Source organism: Seriola aureovittata, chromosome 2 (assembly GCF_021018895.1).
Source record: "Seriola aureovittata isolate HTS-2021-v1 ecotype China chromosome 2, ASM2101889v1, whole genome shotgun sequence".
Classification (NCBI taxonomy): Eukaryota; Metazoa; Chordata; class Actinopteri; order Carangiformes; family Carangidae; genus Seriola; species Seriola aureovittata.
Window position 1 is genome coordinate 4190573 of NC_079365.1, and position 19272 is coordinate 4209844.

The 19272-nt window shown below is 40.6% G+C and overlaps 1 protein-coding gene across 1 annotated transcript in view; it reads right to left on the reverse strand.

Moving 5' to 3' along the window:
• Positions 1-19272, reverse strand: part of cdk18 (cyclin dependent kinase 18) — a 56867-nt gene that overhangs the window by 17406 nt on the left and 20189 nt on the right. The window contains exons 2-5 of the mRNA XM_056399082.1: positions 12220-12355; positions 3298-3434; positions 603-734; positions 63-119 (exon numbers count right to left, since the gene is read on the reverse strand). Of these exons, the coding sequence (XP_056255057.1) occupies positions 63-119; positions 603-734; positions 3298-3434; positions 12220-12337 (444 nt within the window). The 5' untranslated portion in view covers positions 12338-12355. The remainder of the gene's footprint in view (positions 1-62; positions 120-602; positions 735-3297; positions 3435-12219; positions 12356-19272) is intronic.

A 19272-nucleotide genomic window follows, 5' to 3' on the forward strand; every position in this document is an offset into this window, starting at 1 on the left:
TCTTCGTTGACCATCTGATAAATGTTAAAAGGTGAATTTTTGACTAATTGGTAGGGACGTACCTCACCCAGTTTGCCGAGTTTCACATACGTCTCCAGTTTCCCAAAGCCTATATCAGACTAGAGGGAAAAAGAAAAAGACAAACTAATCTGTTATGACTCCCTCCTCTGATTACACCTGGGAAAAGGTCACATTTGCAGACATTAGTTAATGTTTTTATAAGTTAATTAAGCACAAATCCTCTTAATGGTCTCTTAATAGAAAACTGGGGAAAATATCATAAGAAAATTAAGAAAACGAGGGACTCATTATAATATTGACACACAAAGAACTAAATAATCATAACAAGAAGGCAAGATAAGAGAACTAGTCTTTTGCACAGAGGAAATATGCTCTGTAACATGAACAGAGACGTTCACTGCTTCAGAAATAAAAAATAAACAAGCCAATACAATTGCTAAAATTAGATTCATATGAGGTTTATTTATAAGCCTATAAAGTGTTAGATGAAGTGGTTACTAAATCACGTCAATACGAGTTTTTAATATGCCATAAATAAATAGATACAGTACAATGTGTAGTGACAGAGAGAGAGCACTAACCAGTGACGCACGGCGAGACATGCGACTGAGAGGTTTGCAGAGCGGTGAGTTTTCACTCTCCAGCTGCAGCTTCTTGAGGAACTCTGGAGGCAGGCGGATGTCCATGGGCAGGGACATGCGCTTACTGACGTCCTGCATCAAGTCAACATACAGCAGGGTTTATTTACATACAGTACTACTGCCTGTGTACCTGTCTGTTCTGGATGCAGAGGTTAGAAATCTTTTGAGACTATACATTTTCGATACAAACATTGTTAACATCATTGTTGCTTTGGCTTAACTGGCAATCACACCTATTGATATTATATTATTTATATTAAACTACTTACCAAGTTTGCGGACCCTCCACTATTTTATAGATACTTAAGTGACTTGCACACTTTAAAAGAATCTATGTGCAGAAATTAGCTTGAAACTGTTTCTCTCAACTAGTGACCTTCTTTCTGGCTCTATGAAACGTATGTACTATAACCAGACACCAGCAGCCTTCAATCAGCTCATCTGCTCCTTTTGCACCATATTAAACTGCTATGCCCTTATTTCAGGTCAGTTACCAATATTGACAAGTACTACGATTATTATTATGGCGAGTGCAACATTCACTGTCTGTACATGGCGCCACATTTTAATTAGGCATACTTTATGTAAATAATGACTTTAAGTGTGTCATTACTAAGATGCTTTCACCACATGGCCTGTCTAGATGTTGTGTTGAGGCCACAAAGAGGACAAAAGTGCTTGGAGTGGCAGCTACTCCGCATATAGCAGGAATAAATGATTCATTAAGGCTTTTTAAATTAATTATCAACCATTAAACTTTCCAGGTTTTGAAAAGAGGTCTAGGATATGCTCAGTGTAATGTTGGCTCAGCACAAACACTGGGGAAACAGCTGAGTTCTGCTGAAGGAAGCAGAAATGGCATCCAACAACCTGTTATTTGTATGTTGTGTCTTTTTAGCTAGCTAGCTATCTTAGCTAAGGCAAATGTGTGAGGCCAGTGTTAATGCAACATTTTATATATACAACATATAATAATATTAAAAAAAAAATGTAGACTCTACCTAGCATTGTTATTAGCTATTTTTAAAGCTATCAATATCCATCAATGTGAATCTAAATCTAATAATTTCAAAAAGTCTTTTATAAAGGCTGCTGTTTAGACTGTGGAGCTTCAGTGACAGGTTCCAGACGCTGGAATAAACTTACTCTTCTAAACTCTGCATTTAAGGGGGAAAATAATTTAGAGCCAAAGTAAAGGAGGAGTTTCATGGACAAACAATGTGAAGTAGTGATTGGTTGTTATTAGCTATGCAAATTCAGAGCTTATTCATGCTTCTGTCAGGCTGCTGATTGGTCAATTGAACATGCTAGTATTTCCAATTATACTATATATATATATATATTATATATTGTATCCTCTTAGCTTGACAGCTAGCTATATATACATTGAAGACAGGCAGGAAGGTGTGTGAAGACAGCAACTACAGTACAGGACCAGGAGTGTGTGCAGTCACTAACGTCTAACACTCAAGACGCTCAAAACTGTTAATGACTTACTATGACTGCAAATGTGATGGCTTATCAGAGAGTGAGTAGATCAACAAAGGCTTATGAGTTTCTCAATTGATAAGCTAGCAGGTGTGTATCACTAAAGGCCCTGCACACCCCCACTGGTGTTTTAAGTTATTTTGAATGATTGGACATTTAATAAGGTTGAAGGTGAGAGGAGCTATGCTGAGAATTCACATCAGCACAGACCTCAGATAAGGCCAATGAAATAACCAATGTGGATGTACCATGAGTGTGCAGGTCCTTTAACTAATAACAAGTCCTTCATTAATGAGGGGCCCTCCCACTATAATAAGCTTGTAAATGTTAATAAGGTGTTAATACATTTATTTTCGTTGGCTGAACTCTCCTTTGCAAAGGTTGCCTTAATGAATGAGCTACAAAGCTAGCTAAAGAGATATTATACAACAGTTAAATAGATTCTTCACAACATGGCAACCATGAAATTATTATGAATGACTTAATGATCTATAAAGAATTAATCAGCCGTGCAACAATTAGTTACAACTAGTAAACCATTTTTTCAGAAAGAGGTACACACATTGCGTATTGAATGAGGTTTTCCAGACGGTCTAAGCTCACAGTCCTCTCACTGTCGCGCCATTATTTTTGTCTTCACAGCACCAAGTCCTTCATGAGTGCTCTTTTCTCTCTGGCATAGCTTCACTTGCCTGTCTGGAACGAATTGTGTGGAATATTAGAAAGATTTGGAGTGAATCACACAAGCTCCGCAGGGACTTTTTCTGAAAAGGTGGAACTGTGAACTCTCTCACATTTCCAATAAAAAAAGTCTGGTGCTGCGGGGAGGAGGGTTAAAAGCCTTGAAGGTGACTCATCTCATTGAGCTGGCAGAAGTGGAAATGAAGAAATGACTCCTGGGGAAGAGTTTAAACAGAAGAACAAACTACTTGTGCCACTGCTGATATGTATGTCAGACCGACTTTTAAGGCTTTTAATACGTGCGTGAACTTGGACAGTTTCCTGTAAGTGCATAATCTGCGGCACGTAAATTACTGTGAAGGAAAAGCTCGGCAACTTGTGAAGTGAACACTTTGCCTGTTAACCCCTCATCTGTCATATTAACCTGTGTCCTCCTACAGCTGCTTTCTGAGACCGTACTACTTACCTCCATGGAGAAACGTCTGTGCTGGGCCTTGCTGTGGTAGTGGAGGTGGGATGGAGACTGAGCTCCTGGTGTGGTTGGTTCAGGACTCACCGGACTGGCATCATGAGATGGAGGACCCAGTCGGTCTGGAGTCAGGCCTGCCGTAGAAAAGACATATTCGGTCAACAATTGCAGATGTACAGATGGGTGACAAAGGAAAAACCAATGGTGCTGGGCCACCACTAGTTTCCAGAACACCTACAATTCTCACTGGTGTCCAAATCTGAATTTCTGCAGAGGGGTGAACAAATTTCAGCTGAGTTAAAATGTGGTTTCTGTGAAGACCATAGCAAATGATCTATATCATTATTATAGTCATTTGACTGTTGAGTGACTCCTTGTGTAAGGAGGAGTGCCAGAAAAAATAATAAATCTGTAAAAGTAAATAAAATAATAAATCAGTAAGTGCAAAACTATGAAAGTGGAAATATAAAGAGAAATTTAAAAAAAGAATTAAAAATGCTTTTCCCCTATTACCTTTGCTTTTACCTACCTAAAAGCAAAAGCAATAGGTAAAAGCATTTTTCATTCCTTGATTTATTTCTCTTCACATTTCCACTTTTATGTTTTTTTTCATTCTTGTGTTACATATGGAAGCATCTGCTTTTGTTGCGTTTCTCCACTCATTTATTTAGGTTTTTATTACAGAGACTTCTCGCTAATGTGAGAAGTAGAGCTGAGGTTTCTACATGACATCCATCTTGACGTGACACACTGAAAGTCGCTCTGAATAAAAGGGTCAGCTATGGAAGTACTAAAGTAAATCTACATGTATAGGTACACAATACATATAAGCCTTCATGACACACATACACAAAACCTACTGTCACACATACATCCATACACACTAGAACCCAACTGATACTTGGATTTTTGGTATTTGAGAATAAAAAAAAAAATCCTCATAGTTTAACATTAATACATAACACATCTTAAATTTGGAAGTTAAAGATTTTGAGTGCACCCTTTTCTGTGTTCTTAGATGCAGAGTTAGATTAGAAGATCAATATCAGTCAGTTTAATATGAATACAGCCAATAGCCAGTTAGCTTAGCCCGGTATAATGAGTGGAAACAGGGAAACAGGTAGCCTGTCAATGCACAAAGGTGCCTACTAGCACTTCTAAAGCTCACTGATCAATACCTTTTATCTTGTTAGCTTGTCAGCTGGGTTGTAAAGAAGCAAGTGTTCGCAAGTTATCAATGCCTTACTTTGTCGAATGTGTGTGTGATTAGCTAGATGTGGATTAATGTGGATGAATTTGATATGAATTTGATTTGAGATTTTACTAAAAATCAACTTGTAGACAACCTGTGTAACTGTATTCCTAACCCTTTCTAAAAAACGAACTACTCATTAAAGCTACCAAAGTTTTCCTGAGTTTCTAATGCTGATTGTTGGTAATGAATACATAAATCAGATGTCCTGGCAAAGCCTCTAGTGCAAACCTCTCCTTGACTGTTTCTCTCTGTTAGTGAATGAAAGGCCATAAAAAAATAAATAAAAACATTTACTCATCATTCAACTACTGTACTGATATATCTCCACAGAACAAAGAGAGGCATCGTGCAACTACAAAGTTGACTCCTAGCTTCTTGTTTTCATCAAGACCGCAGACGAGATAATAATGAACGCTGCTGAAGCGAACGTGTTACACAATTATACTGTGAGCACACCATCATCATAATGTGACAGCTTCCAGCCACTGTAGTGGGAAGAATGGACTTTGATCCTCATCATACGGTCGGCGTCTTTTGAGTGCTACCGGCTGTGAGATTTCAGCTGCAGTTTGATCTCCCAGTTTCAATGGCAAGTGTTGGCCGCCTCACCGGTACGGCGAGCATGGAGCGTGAAGTGGACATGTATCTCCATTTTATGGGCAGCCTCCAGGCGTGTGTGTGTGTGTGTGTGTGTGTGTGTGTATGTGTGTGTATTGTAAGCCCCTCCTGGGCTGAAGCATGAAGCCCTTTAACTTGTTGTTTCCATGGGGACAATGGCTAACAAGGGAAGCAGGCCCTGGTGTTAAGGAGGAAGTCTCATATGTCTCTTTAAAGCCTCCCCCTCAACACACACACACACACACACACACACACACACACACACACACACACACACACACACACACACACAAATTAATATTTACTGCTTGGCTTATGGCCTCTCTCATACCACAGGAAATGTAGCACCAATTAAACAAATATACACATATAATATAATATAATACATAATATTACCCTCATATAAGAAACTGCAGGCGTATCAATTACAGTGAAAAGATAAAGCAGACAGATCGAGGCCAAGGTGACTCTTCGGTGTGCTGGGCCTGAACATTTGAAAATGCTTGGATGGGTTTAACAAGGCGTTTTTTTTAACAGCGCTACAGAGAGAAGCGTCTGACAGGCCACTTTGTGTGAGATTGACTGACAGGCTAAATGAGCTGGGGGGGGGATGAAATGACACCCTGTTTGCTGGTCATTTGAATATCACAGCTATAACGCTCCTTTGATCTCCCGATGCTAATTAGGGTCAGCGAAGGCGACAGGGACATGAGCACACGCTCACGCACACTGTGACACTGGGCCTGATTGCTGTGAGATATGGATGGTTGCCTGCTAGAGATCTTGTTAGGAAAAGGACAATCCAATATGCTGCGCCACATGATGTTTTTGTAGCATTTCCATCTGAAATTGTAATTACAGCGAGAGGGAGGAAGAGGCTGCAGGAAATAACCATGGAAATCTGTTGGACAATGAGCTTTCATAAATAATGGCAGAATTAACATCCAGGCTAAGTTTAAGATCATTTTTATTTTCACTGCGTTACTCGCATTTAAATCTACAAAGCTGTTCACTACAGTCATTAAGCAGCTGAAGGTTAGGTGCCTTGCTCGAGGACAGAAGCACATTTTACATAAGTCTTCAGTGCCATAAACCTTGATGAAAAAATGCTGTGAATACTAAACAAGACCAAGAGTCTACAGCTGCTCTGTGTGGCTGTACTCACCTACCACTGTACACCTTGTAGCTTTGTGGAGTTTGAGCTAAATACATCACTATGTTATATGCTCATAATGACAATGTCAGCATACTGATGTTTAGCAGGTATAATGTTTACCATCTTAGTTTAGCATATTAGCATGATAATATTTGATGATGGATATTTGAAAGATGGATTTGGATCTATCTAAAGGTGTGGTTCTCAAGCTTGGTTAAATTAGTATAAAATGAGTAGAATTGAGTAGAAAACCTTTATATTTAAAGATACACTGAGGAGTTTCTGATATAGTGGTGCTATACAGATTTCTGCTAATGGCTACACCAATACTTTCAGGCAGGGAAGAAGAGTAGTGCAATGATTGGTGGGATTGATGAGTCAATTGAACACTGCACCGATCAATATTATTAAATCAACAGATGTTACTATGTGTGAATTCTGCGGTTCCCCCGTGGTCTTTCACTTCAAAGTTTTGGTTTTACAGCAGGCCACAAACTACTCCTCTGGTTCCCTCTCACAGCTCTCATCAGCATTGTTTTCCAGCAGCAGCAGAAAGGTCTGATTAACTCACTATACACCTATCCAGCACTAAACAGCTGTAGAGACAAAGTTAGCGACTAGCTAGTGAATGAAATGGAACATTTAGCAGAGAAAAAGCCTCTGGAGTTGGTTGGAGACCAAAAGAGAGAGAATATTAGACATACACTCAGTCTCAGACAGTCTAATACAAGAGTTCTGCAATAAACCCTCCCTTCATGAAGACAAGGTTTTTGTTGAAAGTTTTTGAGAGAGATGTTGATTCAATCGTATGATAATTAGTTAATTTAGGTGCTGTTGAACTGTATTACATTATAGAGAGAGGCGATTCTGTTATTTAGCCTCACCTCATTCATTTAAACAGTGTGGACAAAACAGTAGAATGTTTGTTCGTGTAAGACAATAGAACTAAACACCACCACAAACTGCAGCCTCCAAAATGATCAAGGTGAATCAGCACCTTTCTGAAGCAGTTTCAACACAGACTTAAAGTTATAATCACTACCAACTGTATTAGACTGCATTAGTTTAATCATTGTGTACCTAATGAACTGTGCACATTCACCAGGTAACATTACATTGGCTAGAGATGTAAATAACAGTGTATTTGCTAACACACCTGCCAAAAACCTAAATTAATGGCAGCAAAGAGCAAAGAGAAGGGTTAATTGAGGCAAAGCTAAAAGTCTCAGGTCAGATGAGGAAGTTTGATGGGAACAGTTGCTAATAATGCTATTCCTGTAAAAGCAAACAGCAGTTTGTCTTGGACAAGAGCCAGTCAACATAACCAAGATAAGTAATAAGTAATAAAGGCTTTTTGTGTTTGTGTGTGTGTGTGTGTGTGTGTGCTAAGGGGTTTAATAACTTAAAGAAATCTGATGTGGAACCACCACAGAACTGATTCAAATCAACTGACTTTTCAAGATAATTTATTCGTTATTCCTATAATCAGGATTCATTTCTTGCAGCAGATCTTCAGCAGAGACAGTTGGTTTTCAAGTCGGTTTCAGACGGATCTCTCATCTGAGCGCTGACGTGTCACCGTGGATTATGTGATTACTCTCAACATCACATTAGCACGTTCGCATGGGAGCTCAACAAAGCAGCTCCAAATGGACTAATATATGGAAAGTGAACAGGGGGATTCTGCACAATGAGAGCTATTAGTGGTTAGTCATGCAGTAAGTCATGGATACCCCTTAGGACACTGGTGCTAACACACACACGTACACATACAACACACGCGTGTGCATTATTACTTCTGAAAGCTCTGAGAGTATTCCTCTGGTCATATGAATCTAGATAAATGTATAACAGTTCACTAGACTAACGGTAAAGAAAGCGTGTGTATATATATATTGTGTTCTACATCGTACGTGCTTGTTTGCGCGTATTAACGAGTTCAAGTGAGGTGAGAGTGATTGATTTTCTCTTTGTTTGTCAGTTTGATCCAGCTACTCGTTTTGAACAATATCAGAGAATCCAATTATCAGATAAGACTGACGGACATAAGCTCAGGAGAATGAGCTGTACAGTACATTTAATAAGATTTGTATAGACAGTTATGGATATACAGTATACACAATTATGGTTATCATTAGAGCCGGGCAATACGCCTAGGAAGGAAGGTCTATTTTTGGTTAATCAAGTAAATGAAATACGTGACATATCAAGGTACATACAATCCACCGGAAAACAATCATACTAATTGGATTCCACCACTGACCAACAGCCTAATACATATATAGAGATAGTAAAGGAGAGATCCCACAGTATCTCTCCTTTATCATTTCTATAGTAGTGCCTATAGAGCAGGATGAGAAGATACCACTCTCATGTCTGTACATTAAATATGAAGCAAGAGAGACATGATTTCTAGATATACAGATACAGATATCCAGTTCATTGTGGTCGACGTTAATGTCCCTTCAGATGGACACAAGTCAATATCAGTGACGTGTTTCAGAGATGGAGAGAACCTTCTGAACTTCTCCTAGACAGGTAACAGGCTGCTGACTTCATTTTCCTCTAATATCTAAATGTGTTGTAGTGGTTGGTTGTGTAGGTAGATTTACCATGAGAGCAGGTGATGAGTGGGTATGTTGAATGCTGCTAACAGTTTAGCCTTCTGCTAACTGTAGCTGCAGGATGGTGGCTGTATTTTCAAATTTTGACTGAATATGATCCAGTCAGTGATTTGCTGTTGCAGTTTAGTTGCACATAAACATCATTTCAAGGAGACAGGGTTGCCCCGACACAAGCCAGTGGCATCAGTCTTCTTATATAACCATTTGCAAGAGTTTTAGCATATTCCCCAAACTGTCACAACGTTCCTTTAACATACACCACACTGACTTATCCACTGGGTCCTTTGATAAAACACACATGCACCATTTGGGAAAATATCCGTGTGATGAATAAATCTTTGCAAAAATGTCAGATGGTGTTTTACATCTAAGAGGCGCTGTGTATAACGCTGTGAGAGCGCCTCACATAGGCGAAACGCTTCGAGAGGAGCGTTAACATCAGACATCTGCTGGGATGAGCCAAACGTCATCGTGTCTCCTCTGGTCTGTCTGTCTGTCTGTCTGGTTACCTCTGTCCTGACCTTCAGGAGCAGACAGGGATGCGGGCAGATGCACTCTGGGGGGGTTAAACCACATATCCAGCTGCTTCTCTCCGTCAGGCAGCTGCGTAACAGCCTCACTTAACTGCACTCACTGTCCACACAGGAGGCTTTAGTTGCCTGATTTTGATTACTCGCCTCGAGTGGTAAGACGATGATGAAAACACTTGATTACAGTACATCATGCTTACATTGTATTACTTGTGCACTTGACTTGGCAGCACTTTCTGCTCACCTCGGGTGACCTTGCTTCCCACATGATCTGATTCCCTCCTTCTACTGATAATGCATGTTTTTTTTTTTTAATGGTATCCAAACATAAAGCAACAAATCTACACTTTGTTTCTCAACTTGAAGCAAATAACCTGACAAGGTGTAGGATGTGCTCATATCATCTGCAGTCTAGGTAATGAGGCAGAAACACTTGAATAACTCATTCTGAATGTACTCACTTCCTTTGCCTTATCTTCCCCTATTTATCCAACCATATAACCCTCATTTCCCTTTGAAGCCTGCTGATCCTCTGTGACTAGGCGCTGGTGGTGGTACCAGCCGTAGCCGGAAAAGCCCTGGTTAATCTGCGAGGGGTTCCTTACAGACATGGAAGAAAGGGAGGCTTTTGTATTTGGTATTAAAACCCAGAATGAGATTGCAGTTTGTGCTCTATTATTAGACACAAGCTATTCATTTGCACAGAGACCTAAAAACACAAGGAAGTGGAAGAGCTCAAGGTTCAGGAGTTTGAATGTGTTCAATTAACAGTTGCTTTACTGGTTATAAAATGTTTTTTCAGCCACTGAAGACACTCTGTAGAATATTTTCAGTGCTTTATCTTTCCTACAAAACAAATGCGGCACCAAAGTAGTGACCAAAGACCGAAGCAGTGTTTTGACAGGAAGATAACGTTCTAAAAATATTCGACATGAGTATCGGATTGTGTCAGTGGGTGTCTTTTGGGCTTTTTTATTGGATAGCACAGTAGAGAGAGACAGGAAATGGGGAGGCAGAGAGAGGGGGAATGACATGCAGTAAAGGGTCGTCCGATGCGGGATTCGAGCCGGGGCCGACTGCAGCGAGGACTGTAGCCTCTACATATAGGGAGCCTGCTCAACCAACTGCGCCACTCGACGCCCCTTGATGGGTGTCTTTTAAGTGTGGCCCGTTGCACAGCAACACGTAGCTCTGCTAGTGTACCACGTTCCCTGCTGCCTCTCCTAACTGGCAGCGCGCTGATCCGAATCTACTGCAGGTAACATACCAACTTATGCATGGCTAGCTCACACAACGCCATGTCAAATAACCCCAACCGTCCCTTTAAACCTCTGGGTTTTTTTTGCCCATTTGTTGTGAGCACACTTCTCATTGACCTTCACCCGAATCAAATTCAAGTCACTAATGCTGCCTTCAGAGAGACCTCTGGGTCTGCACCATCTACTTGAACTCAATCATGCAGCCTTATGCTCCTTCTCGGCCACGGTGTTCCTCCGAGGAATGTCGTCTGGCATTGCCATCCCTGCACACAAGACAGTCTCAGTCCAGACTGCTCTGGTCCAAACACTGTCAGAGCAGAGGCGTCCCTCTCTGTCTTCAAGAATCCCTTGAAGACTCATCTCTACCAAGAGCACCTCCTCTCTTCACACCTCTATCACCCTAACATCCCTAATCAACACTTTCACTGCACCTCTTCACCTGATCTCCTTGCATTAAAGATGTACTAAGATGTAGTATTCAGTACTTAAACCAAAGTGTCCTACTGCACTACTGTCCCTCACTTGTAAGTTGCTTTGGACAAAAGCATTTGCCAAATGAGTAAATGTAAATGTAAGTTGTAAGTTTTCAGTTTTGCTGCTCATTTACACACACACACACACACACACACACACAGCAGTTACAGAGCAACAGTAGCATTCATTTAGAGTTGTGTTTCTGGTCACACTCGAAAATGTAAGTCCAATATTCTCTCTCTTTTAGCTGTTTTTCTTCTCTACCAACTCTTGAGGGAAACATCTGGCTCTATAGAAGCTAAATACTCCCCTTTCTTCACCAGCTACTTGTTAACTGCGTGTCTGCTGTTTGGTGCTGAGCAGGTTGTGTACAATGGGCTTTTTAGAGTTTTTTAGCTGACACAGCTGGTGACATGAAGCGAAAATCCTCTGTGGGCTTCACAGGGCCTCATTTCAGTTCAGCTTTCGTGGTTAACGACCTGTAGACTGCATCCTCCGACGGATGCGGCCCCCCGAATTGAGACACAGTTTATGTGTGAAGCAAAACAGTAGAGAGTTGTGGATCATTAAACCGAAACAATTATCTGGAAGAGGCAAAGACTCTCCTTAAAGCTGAGGGGAACTGCGGGGTCGGGTGATAATTCACCGCGGGTTTCGGCACTGTGAGTCACATTCAGCATTCCACGTATTTTCCTGATCCATTGCTAATACAAAAATATTGATTAGTGCAGTTTTAACCTTAACAATGGTAGCAGCGATGCACACATTTTATATAAATATTTGTATTTTGAAAACATTGGCATTGCATGCTCATAAATGTTGTCATTCAGAGTAAAACTGGATTTCTTTAAAATTCTGCACCGTCTCATTTAAAACCTTCAGTGAAAATCTAGGAAAAACTTTAAAATATTTCAGACCCAAGCAAAACTAGGAACTGTATCTTTAAATTTACAAACAGGTGCCACATAAAGCTGAACGATATTAAAGTGAGGGAAGTTCTTACCTTGAGTGTGCTGGATGTTGAGCTGGTTGATCTGCTCGGTGAACTCATTCTCCTCAATGGTCTCAGTGCGAGGAACAGATAAAGAGAAACGCCTCTTAAAGTTTTTCATCTTGTTCATGGTGCTGAGGTGCAGAGTCTGGAGGACAAAGAGAGAGAGAGAGAGAGAGAGAGGGAGTTACTTTTACAATCAATCCTTCAGTCTATTGATGTATAGAATACACATTGATGCTTTTCTTGGAGAGCAGTTTAAAGGCCCAATATTTGCTCTATAGGGCGACATCATACAAACTACAAACAAGAAGATTTTTTTTCTTTCAGTGCAAAACGTTTCAAAAATAGATCTTGTACAGAACATATAGTACAGAAAAAAATCAAAGACAACAACACTCCGTGGTGCACTGCCTACATGACACGAGCTGCAGAGTTTGTTGTGCAGCTATAATGGATCTTTATGTGCAGCTTGACCAAAGACAGTCTTCTGTGTCATTTGATAATGAGGCGGAAAGCGGCAGGATAGCAGCTGATCAATACACTCTCTCCCTCAGTGGGTTACACAACCACAGCCATCCCTTTTAGTTAGTTGTCACTCTCCTGCTTTTTTGCTTTTCTTCCTTTCCTCTTGTCTGTCTGCTGCAGAGATGTCTTCACGATTCCTTCAGTATGATGGATTTGTGCATATGCGAGTTCCTGCTCATTATTGTGAAAGGAGAGAGATGTCTGTGGTGGGTTCAGTTACAACGAGACTCCATACTCCCTGCTTTTATTTTTAGGCCTCAACAGCCCATCAGGATATTACTGTCTCAGTGTATTGTCAGATTAAAAGCTCGCTGCAGTACCTGCACAGTGCAGATCAGATGGCTGCCTGAGCACAATCAGGAGCATGCCATGTGTACACATGCATGAATGCTAGGCCTGGGTGATAAAACAACAGCAACATAGCTATATGGAAATTTTTCCACAGAAAGTTTCACAGTTGCATGAACAAACCCTGAGCTCGCTCCCCGCCTGGCTCATAAACAGCCTATCATATCCCTTGATAATGGAGCACGCTCCGAGTGAAAAACAGCCAATCATTGTGCTGAAAACTGTCCCGACCAAGAGCAGGAGCCGCTTCCACCCTTTGGATTACACAACACGTCGTCAGCCACAATCAACATCCGCCACATCTCAAGACACAGCCCACAGACAGTTCAGGATGGAGAGGCATCAGCAGCAGCACCGATTGACAAAACATCGAAACGGGGAAAAGGACGAAGCTCACGCAGCAGTGTAACTACTCTTCTCCTGGTCAAATAGCTCATTCAAAATGATCAATAATTATCGACATTGTACAGTGGCCCTGAGAGATCAACACACTGCAACTTAAGAAAATGCAAACAGACAAAACACAAACAAATTCAGAAAACATCATCAATTTGACAACATGTGCTACAAATACTCCCAACACAGCGGAGGTGTTTCCAGGGGACACTGGGATGCACTTGTTGTTTAATGCTTTTAACTTTAAAAGTCACAAAGCGTTGAACAACAAGTGCGTCCCGGCCAGGTTCATCACATTTTTTTTTTTTTTTTTTAAGTTATTTTTGCCTTAATTCCGATAGTGACAGTGAGAGACAGACAGCTAAGTCAGGGAGAGAACCCCCACCCACCCGCTTGTGTGCGTTGTTCATGAACAAAAGAGTTTACTGAGATTTGCTGTTCAGACTGAGGAGGAGTTGTCAGTCAATATGAGGAGTGAAGAGGTGACCATTGTAAGTGAAGAAGATCATGCCGAAGCTCAGAAAAGCAGAAATCTATCAGAGGGATATCAAAGGTATTTAGTTGGTCAAAATCTACAGTTGGGTTCGCTCTAGAAAAAAAAATAGGAAACTGGAAAATGTCATAGAGCTGGTCGACCGAGGAGCATCTTGTGGGTGACGGAAAGAAGAGGAAGGATGTAGGCGGACATGTTTCCTTGTCAACAATCAAGCGAAGACTTCATGACAGAACCTCAGAGGATGCAGCACATGATGCAAACCCCTGGTAAACCACCGACAAAGAAAGACCAGACTGCAGTTCACAGATACGTAAGAGTCCTGGAACAAAGTCCCACAACAAGCAGGAACTGCAGGAGGCTGCAGTGAAGGCCTGAGGGAGCATCACCGTCAGAGATACAAAGATACAAAGGTACAAAGCGTCTGGTGATGTCCCTGGGTCCAAGACTTCAGGCAGTCATTGACTACACAATATTAAATATGATGATTTTGTTTGACTCCATGTGTATCTGTTCAATACTTTTGAACCTCTATACACCTCCCACGCAATTCATTCTATATTGATAGAAACCTACTCAAATTAAAGCTGAGACTTCTTTTCTGAAATTCTGTTTTTTATTATCTTTCGTCATGATCCATTCAAACAATGTGACGGCTTATTGGTCTTTTCCATCCAAGCCTTCTGTAAGACTAAGTTGTAATCTGAGTTGAGGTAGATAATACAGAAGCAATTGAGGACCAATGAAGTAAATCCAAAACAAAGATAAATAAACGATAATAATCACATAAAATACAAAACAGAGAAACCAAACCAATTGAAATAACTGAAACAGAACCCTTTATAAAAATTGGGTATGAGAAAAAGAAGACATTAAAAACATAACATTATACAAATGAGACTTGGTATTTCAATGTATTTCATTTAAAATTAAGGATGATGAACAAAAAAAATGTGAAACTGCCCAAATACTTTCAGTCTGAACAGTATAAAGGTGTAACAATATGCACAAAGACCCGGGAGTTAAGAGAAAAATAATGACGGCTTTCTCAGAACAAGAGAAGTGTGGGTGGCAGCCATAAAATGAACAGTAAGAGGAGGAGAGGAAGCGGCTCAAAAAGCGACGGCAGAAGTAAGTAATCCCCAGATCAGCGCAGAGAAAGGGAGGACTCCTAATTCCAAACAGGGGAAGCCTTTAGGAATCAGTCAAACTCAGCATGTGACTCTTGGTTGGGGAGGGAAACATGCTCCTGGCAGCACAGAACAGCGAAGTCACTGCCGCAGCACTGCTGAAAAGAGGACTGCCAACCTCTGTATGCTGTTAATAACACAATCATGTTCAGTGAGCAGTTGAAGCAGCAGCAGCAGAGTCCTCGACTTTATACTTGTGGAGCTGGAAAATGCCTCTGGCTTCCTCATCACAGCAGTTAAAGTGCAGTTAACATCTATTTCATACACACACACAGATATCTTAGCAGCAATAATTCACTGCATGGGGGCCGGAGTTTTCCCCCAGCTCATTGAATAAATAAAACTGACTTGACTTTGTAAAGCTTTGTTGTTCTTGTTCTGCTGCATGTCTAATGTATTAGTGTGTGAGCTCATGGAGAAAAAAAAACAAGAAAAAACAGAGTCAAATTCCTTGTATGCGTTCACATGCTTGGACAATAAAACTCATTCTGACAGAACACAAAGTCGTAGCCGTGACAGAAGACGGTGCCTGAAATATGAATCCTGCTGCAAAGACAATCTATACAATCACTACAGTTTCAAGACAGGCTCTTTGTGATAAATTCCCGCTTGAATCGTTTCTTTTCCAATGTGATTATGCTCTTATTAGCATGACTGAGTGTCATATAATCCACATGATATTACAGTGTTGAAGCTAAATACAAAGCAACTCATTATAAAGGAGTTTAGCCCTGTGCAATCCCTCCTGTGCACACGTATTAAATGTGGAGAATAGACTTTATACCTGCGTAACAACAGGATGTGTGTCGGACGTGTAGGAGTTTTGAAGGAGGATCTCTGAGATGCTGTGACGTACTAGGATGAAAGAAGAACAATGAAGTCTTCAGACGAAAAAGAAAGTCATAAACAAGGTCATCTTGACATCACGGTTTAAAGCATGTGCATCCTGTGTTAGTTACAGTGAGTGTGTGTATGGTCTCCACAATAATAACTGAGAAGAGACGTCACCTCCTCGGTCATCTCTGTGTAATGCTGATGGTGGCTCAAATCCGATTGTGATGTCGCCTGGTATTTAAGGGCCGACTCTGATTTGCACAAGACGAGAACTGATTTTCCGTCTCCACAGCAGCACCCAATATTAATGTCCCTGATTCAAGTATCTGACCAAATGTGAGATATGGTCACTATCTTCCCTTGTGTTCCTGATGCTGTTAAATAAAATGTTTATGCAGAGCATGATGATGATGTCACATCACTTTATCCTGTGAGACATTTGTGTGAAATTTAGTGATGATTAGCATATGAATTGTTAAATTATTGCCAAAAACATGTTTTCTGAGATTACAGCAGTGACATACAGTATATCAGGATAACGAAAACTAGCAGTGCTTGACCAGCTAAAGCTAAAAAATAGACATTATAAGCATTGACAGGCATTTGCTGGACACTTATACATTATACATGCTTGTTGTGGATAATCCTGGGATCTTTAATGAGTGGATATAGCAATTACTAGGATGAATTGCTATTGCACTGTGATTTAACATGCCAAATCATAGTGAACATAGAAACACCAACAGACAATCAACAGGTATCTGTTATTATAACTGCCAGTCAAAGTATACAATATCAGAGAAGCCGATACATTCAGGAAGCTGGTAAAATAAAACACTATCAGATATAAAGCAGATTAAGGGGTTAAGAACGGAGGAGTAAAGAAGCTCACTTTCCAGAGAGAAATCAATGCTATAGACCGGCTGAAGTGCTGATGTGTTCGTGGTCCTGGCTGATATTTTTCCCTGTCAGACTTCCCCTGTGTCTCAGCAGGGTACAGCTTCACTGAATAGTGTATAAGCACCAGAGCACTTCATACAGGAGTTCAATTGAACAACATGCACAATGTAGTTTACACTGCGGTCTAAAAAAAGAGGTGTAATCCACTCAACCAAATTAGCGTTGGTACAAAGACCTCTTTGTGTCACGAGCTGACTAACAGTACAGGGCGCTTTTACTAGTTTGGCCTGTTGGTATCTGTCTAATAAGGAGGATGTGTTTCGTTGCTACGATGTGAATGAGAAATGACCTTTTCTCTCCCTGCGTCTTTTAACTGATGCTGCACAGTCGTTTTTCTTCGCTGCTCTCACTCAAATAACTGATGTGATTTTTTAAGATGCTGTTGATGCTTTGATAATTGCTGTAACGTGCTTTTAAAAATATCTTGTGACTTTCATCATTTGCGTTCTGGAAAACATTTTACCACAAAATAGAAATGTATCAGAGGATCATTTTCACTCACTGTCCACATTACCTCTTGATCTGCCACTTACATTAACAATCCTATTGGTTTTTAGCCGAACCCTTAATAAACACATGCAGGAGTAAAATTACAGTGAGGCGCACAGGAATCTTGAATCCTGTGAACCAACACGTTATCTCATAGGATACAAATCTGTGAACTAACACGTTGCTCAAACAAGAATTAGCAACTCTGTGTAAAAGAAACGTGGCCTCTCATCTGCCGAGACCAAGCTAAATTACATCGTGCTGTGAAAAAAGTGTGAAAAAATGTAGCCAGATCTTCATCTAAGTTACAATATCGAACAACCGCAATGTGTAATTTAATAACACACAAATCCTTGTATTGTTCTTGTCCACATTGAGCGCATCATTCAAACAATCACAGTGTATTCTTGAAAAAGTATGTGAACCCCTCGGCTAATGGCATCAACAAAAGCTAACTGGAGTCAGCAGTTATCAAACCTGGAATCTAATCAATGAAACCAGATTGGAGGTCTGGCTTACAGCTACTCTGACTTCAATCAAACATTTTGACTTTGATTTTTGATCAAAAGAGGCATCTGCTGATGGGACCCAGGCCTCACAAAAAAGAGCTCTCAGAAGACTTATGATCAAGAACTTTTGATTTGCATAATTCATTCATTCAGCAGCCTTTTAAGGTCATGGGTGGCCTGAGCCAATCCCAGCTGACACTGGGAGAGGGTGGGGTACACCCTGCTCGCTAGCCTATCACAGGGTTGATTCCTGAGTCTGCCATATGTAAATCATGTCGTATGGTTGCATGGAGCAATGGTTTCCCTGGCAGGACATCACACAGGAAGCCGCTGCTCTCCAAAAAACAAACGCAAATGCACAAATGTTTTATATTCTACCCTGTGAAACACTGTACACAGCCTATTTTTAAATATTAGTGTCTTCTGCTACATTGGCCTTTACAAGCAATAAATCAACTTTCCGTTATTTCAGATAACATCACAGCAGGAATGTGATCTGTTTGCTGCCATTTTGGCCTTCCTTCTCTATCCCAGTGCCATTCTACAGCCACGCTGTGTTTTGAGCTACATGCTAACGTCAGCTGGGCAAAATGTGACTGCTGATGTTCAGTAGGTATTTTGGTTACCACAGCCACTATTTCAGTTTAGCATGTTAGCATTATCACTAAACACAGGTACAACTTACGCTGATGGGAATGTCATTAGTTTTGCTGGTAGGCGGTCATAAACCAAAATAATGGACAATTTGAAACCTTGACTGGATGATGGCACAGAAGGAAAAGTCTGATCATCACCAAAGTTATTACAGTTCATCCTGAAAAGAACACAATTGTTCTTTGAAGAAAACAAAAGAATGTTTTCTTTCCATGGCAATTTTCATGGAAGTCCATCCAATAGTTGTCAAGGGAAAATCAAGTGATTGATTCCAAATGATCTTAAGAGGGACAATCGTGTCGAGACAGGCAGCTGTGGCTCAGGCGATAGAGCAGGTCGTCCAATCCAATTCAATCCAATCCAGCTTTATTTATAAAGCACTTTAAAAAACAACCAGAAGGTCCCACTTAAGACTTAAGAATAAAAAACAAGGGTGATGTTAATTTACAAGCTTACTTGCACTTCCCTGACACACACATTTCTCTGAGCGAAAGCTTCTGTGAAATGTTTCAGATGTAAATATATATATGGGTTATTAACCACTTAAGAGTTCCTTGCATCCCTGGAAGAGAGCAGTAAAAACCCACGCCCCATATTCACATCTAAAATAACTCCATTTCGAAATATTTGTCAGGCATCACTGAAAAATGCTTAAAATGCAGCA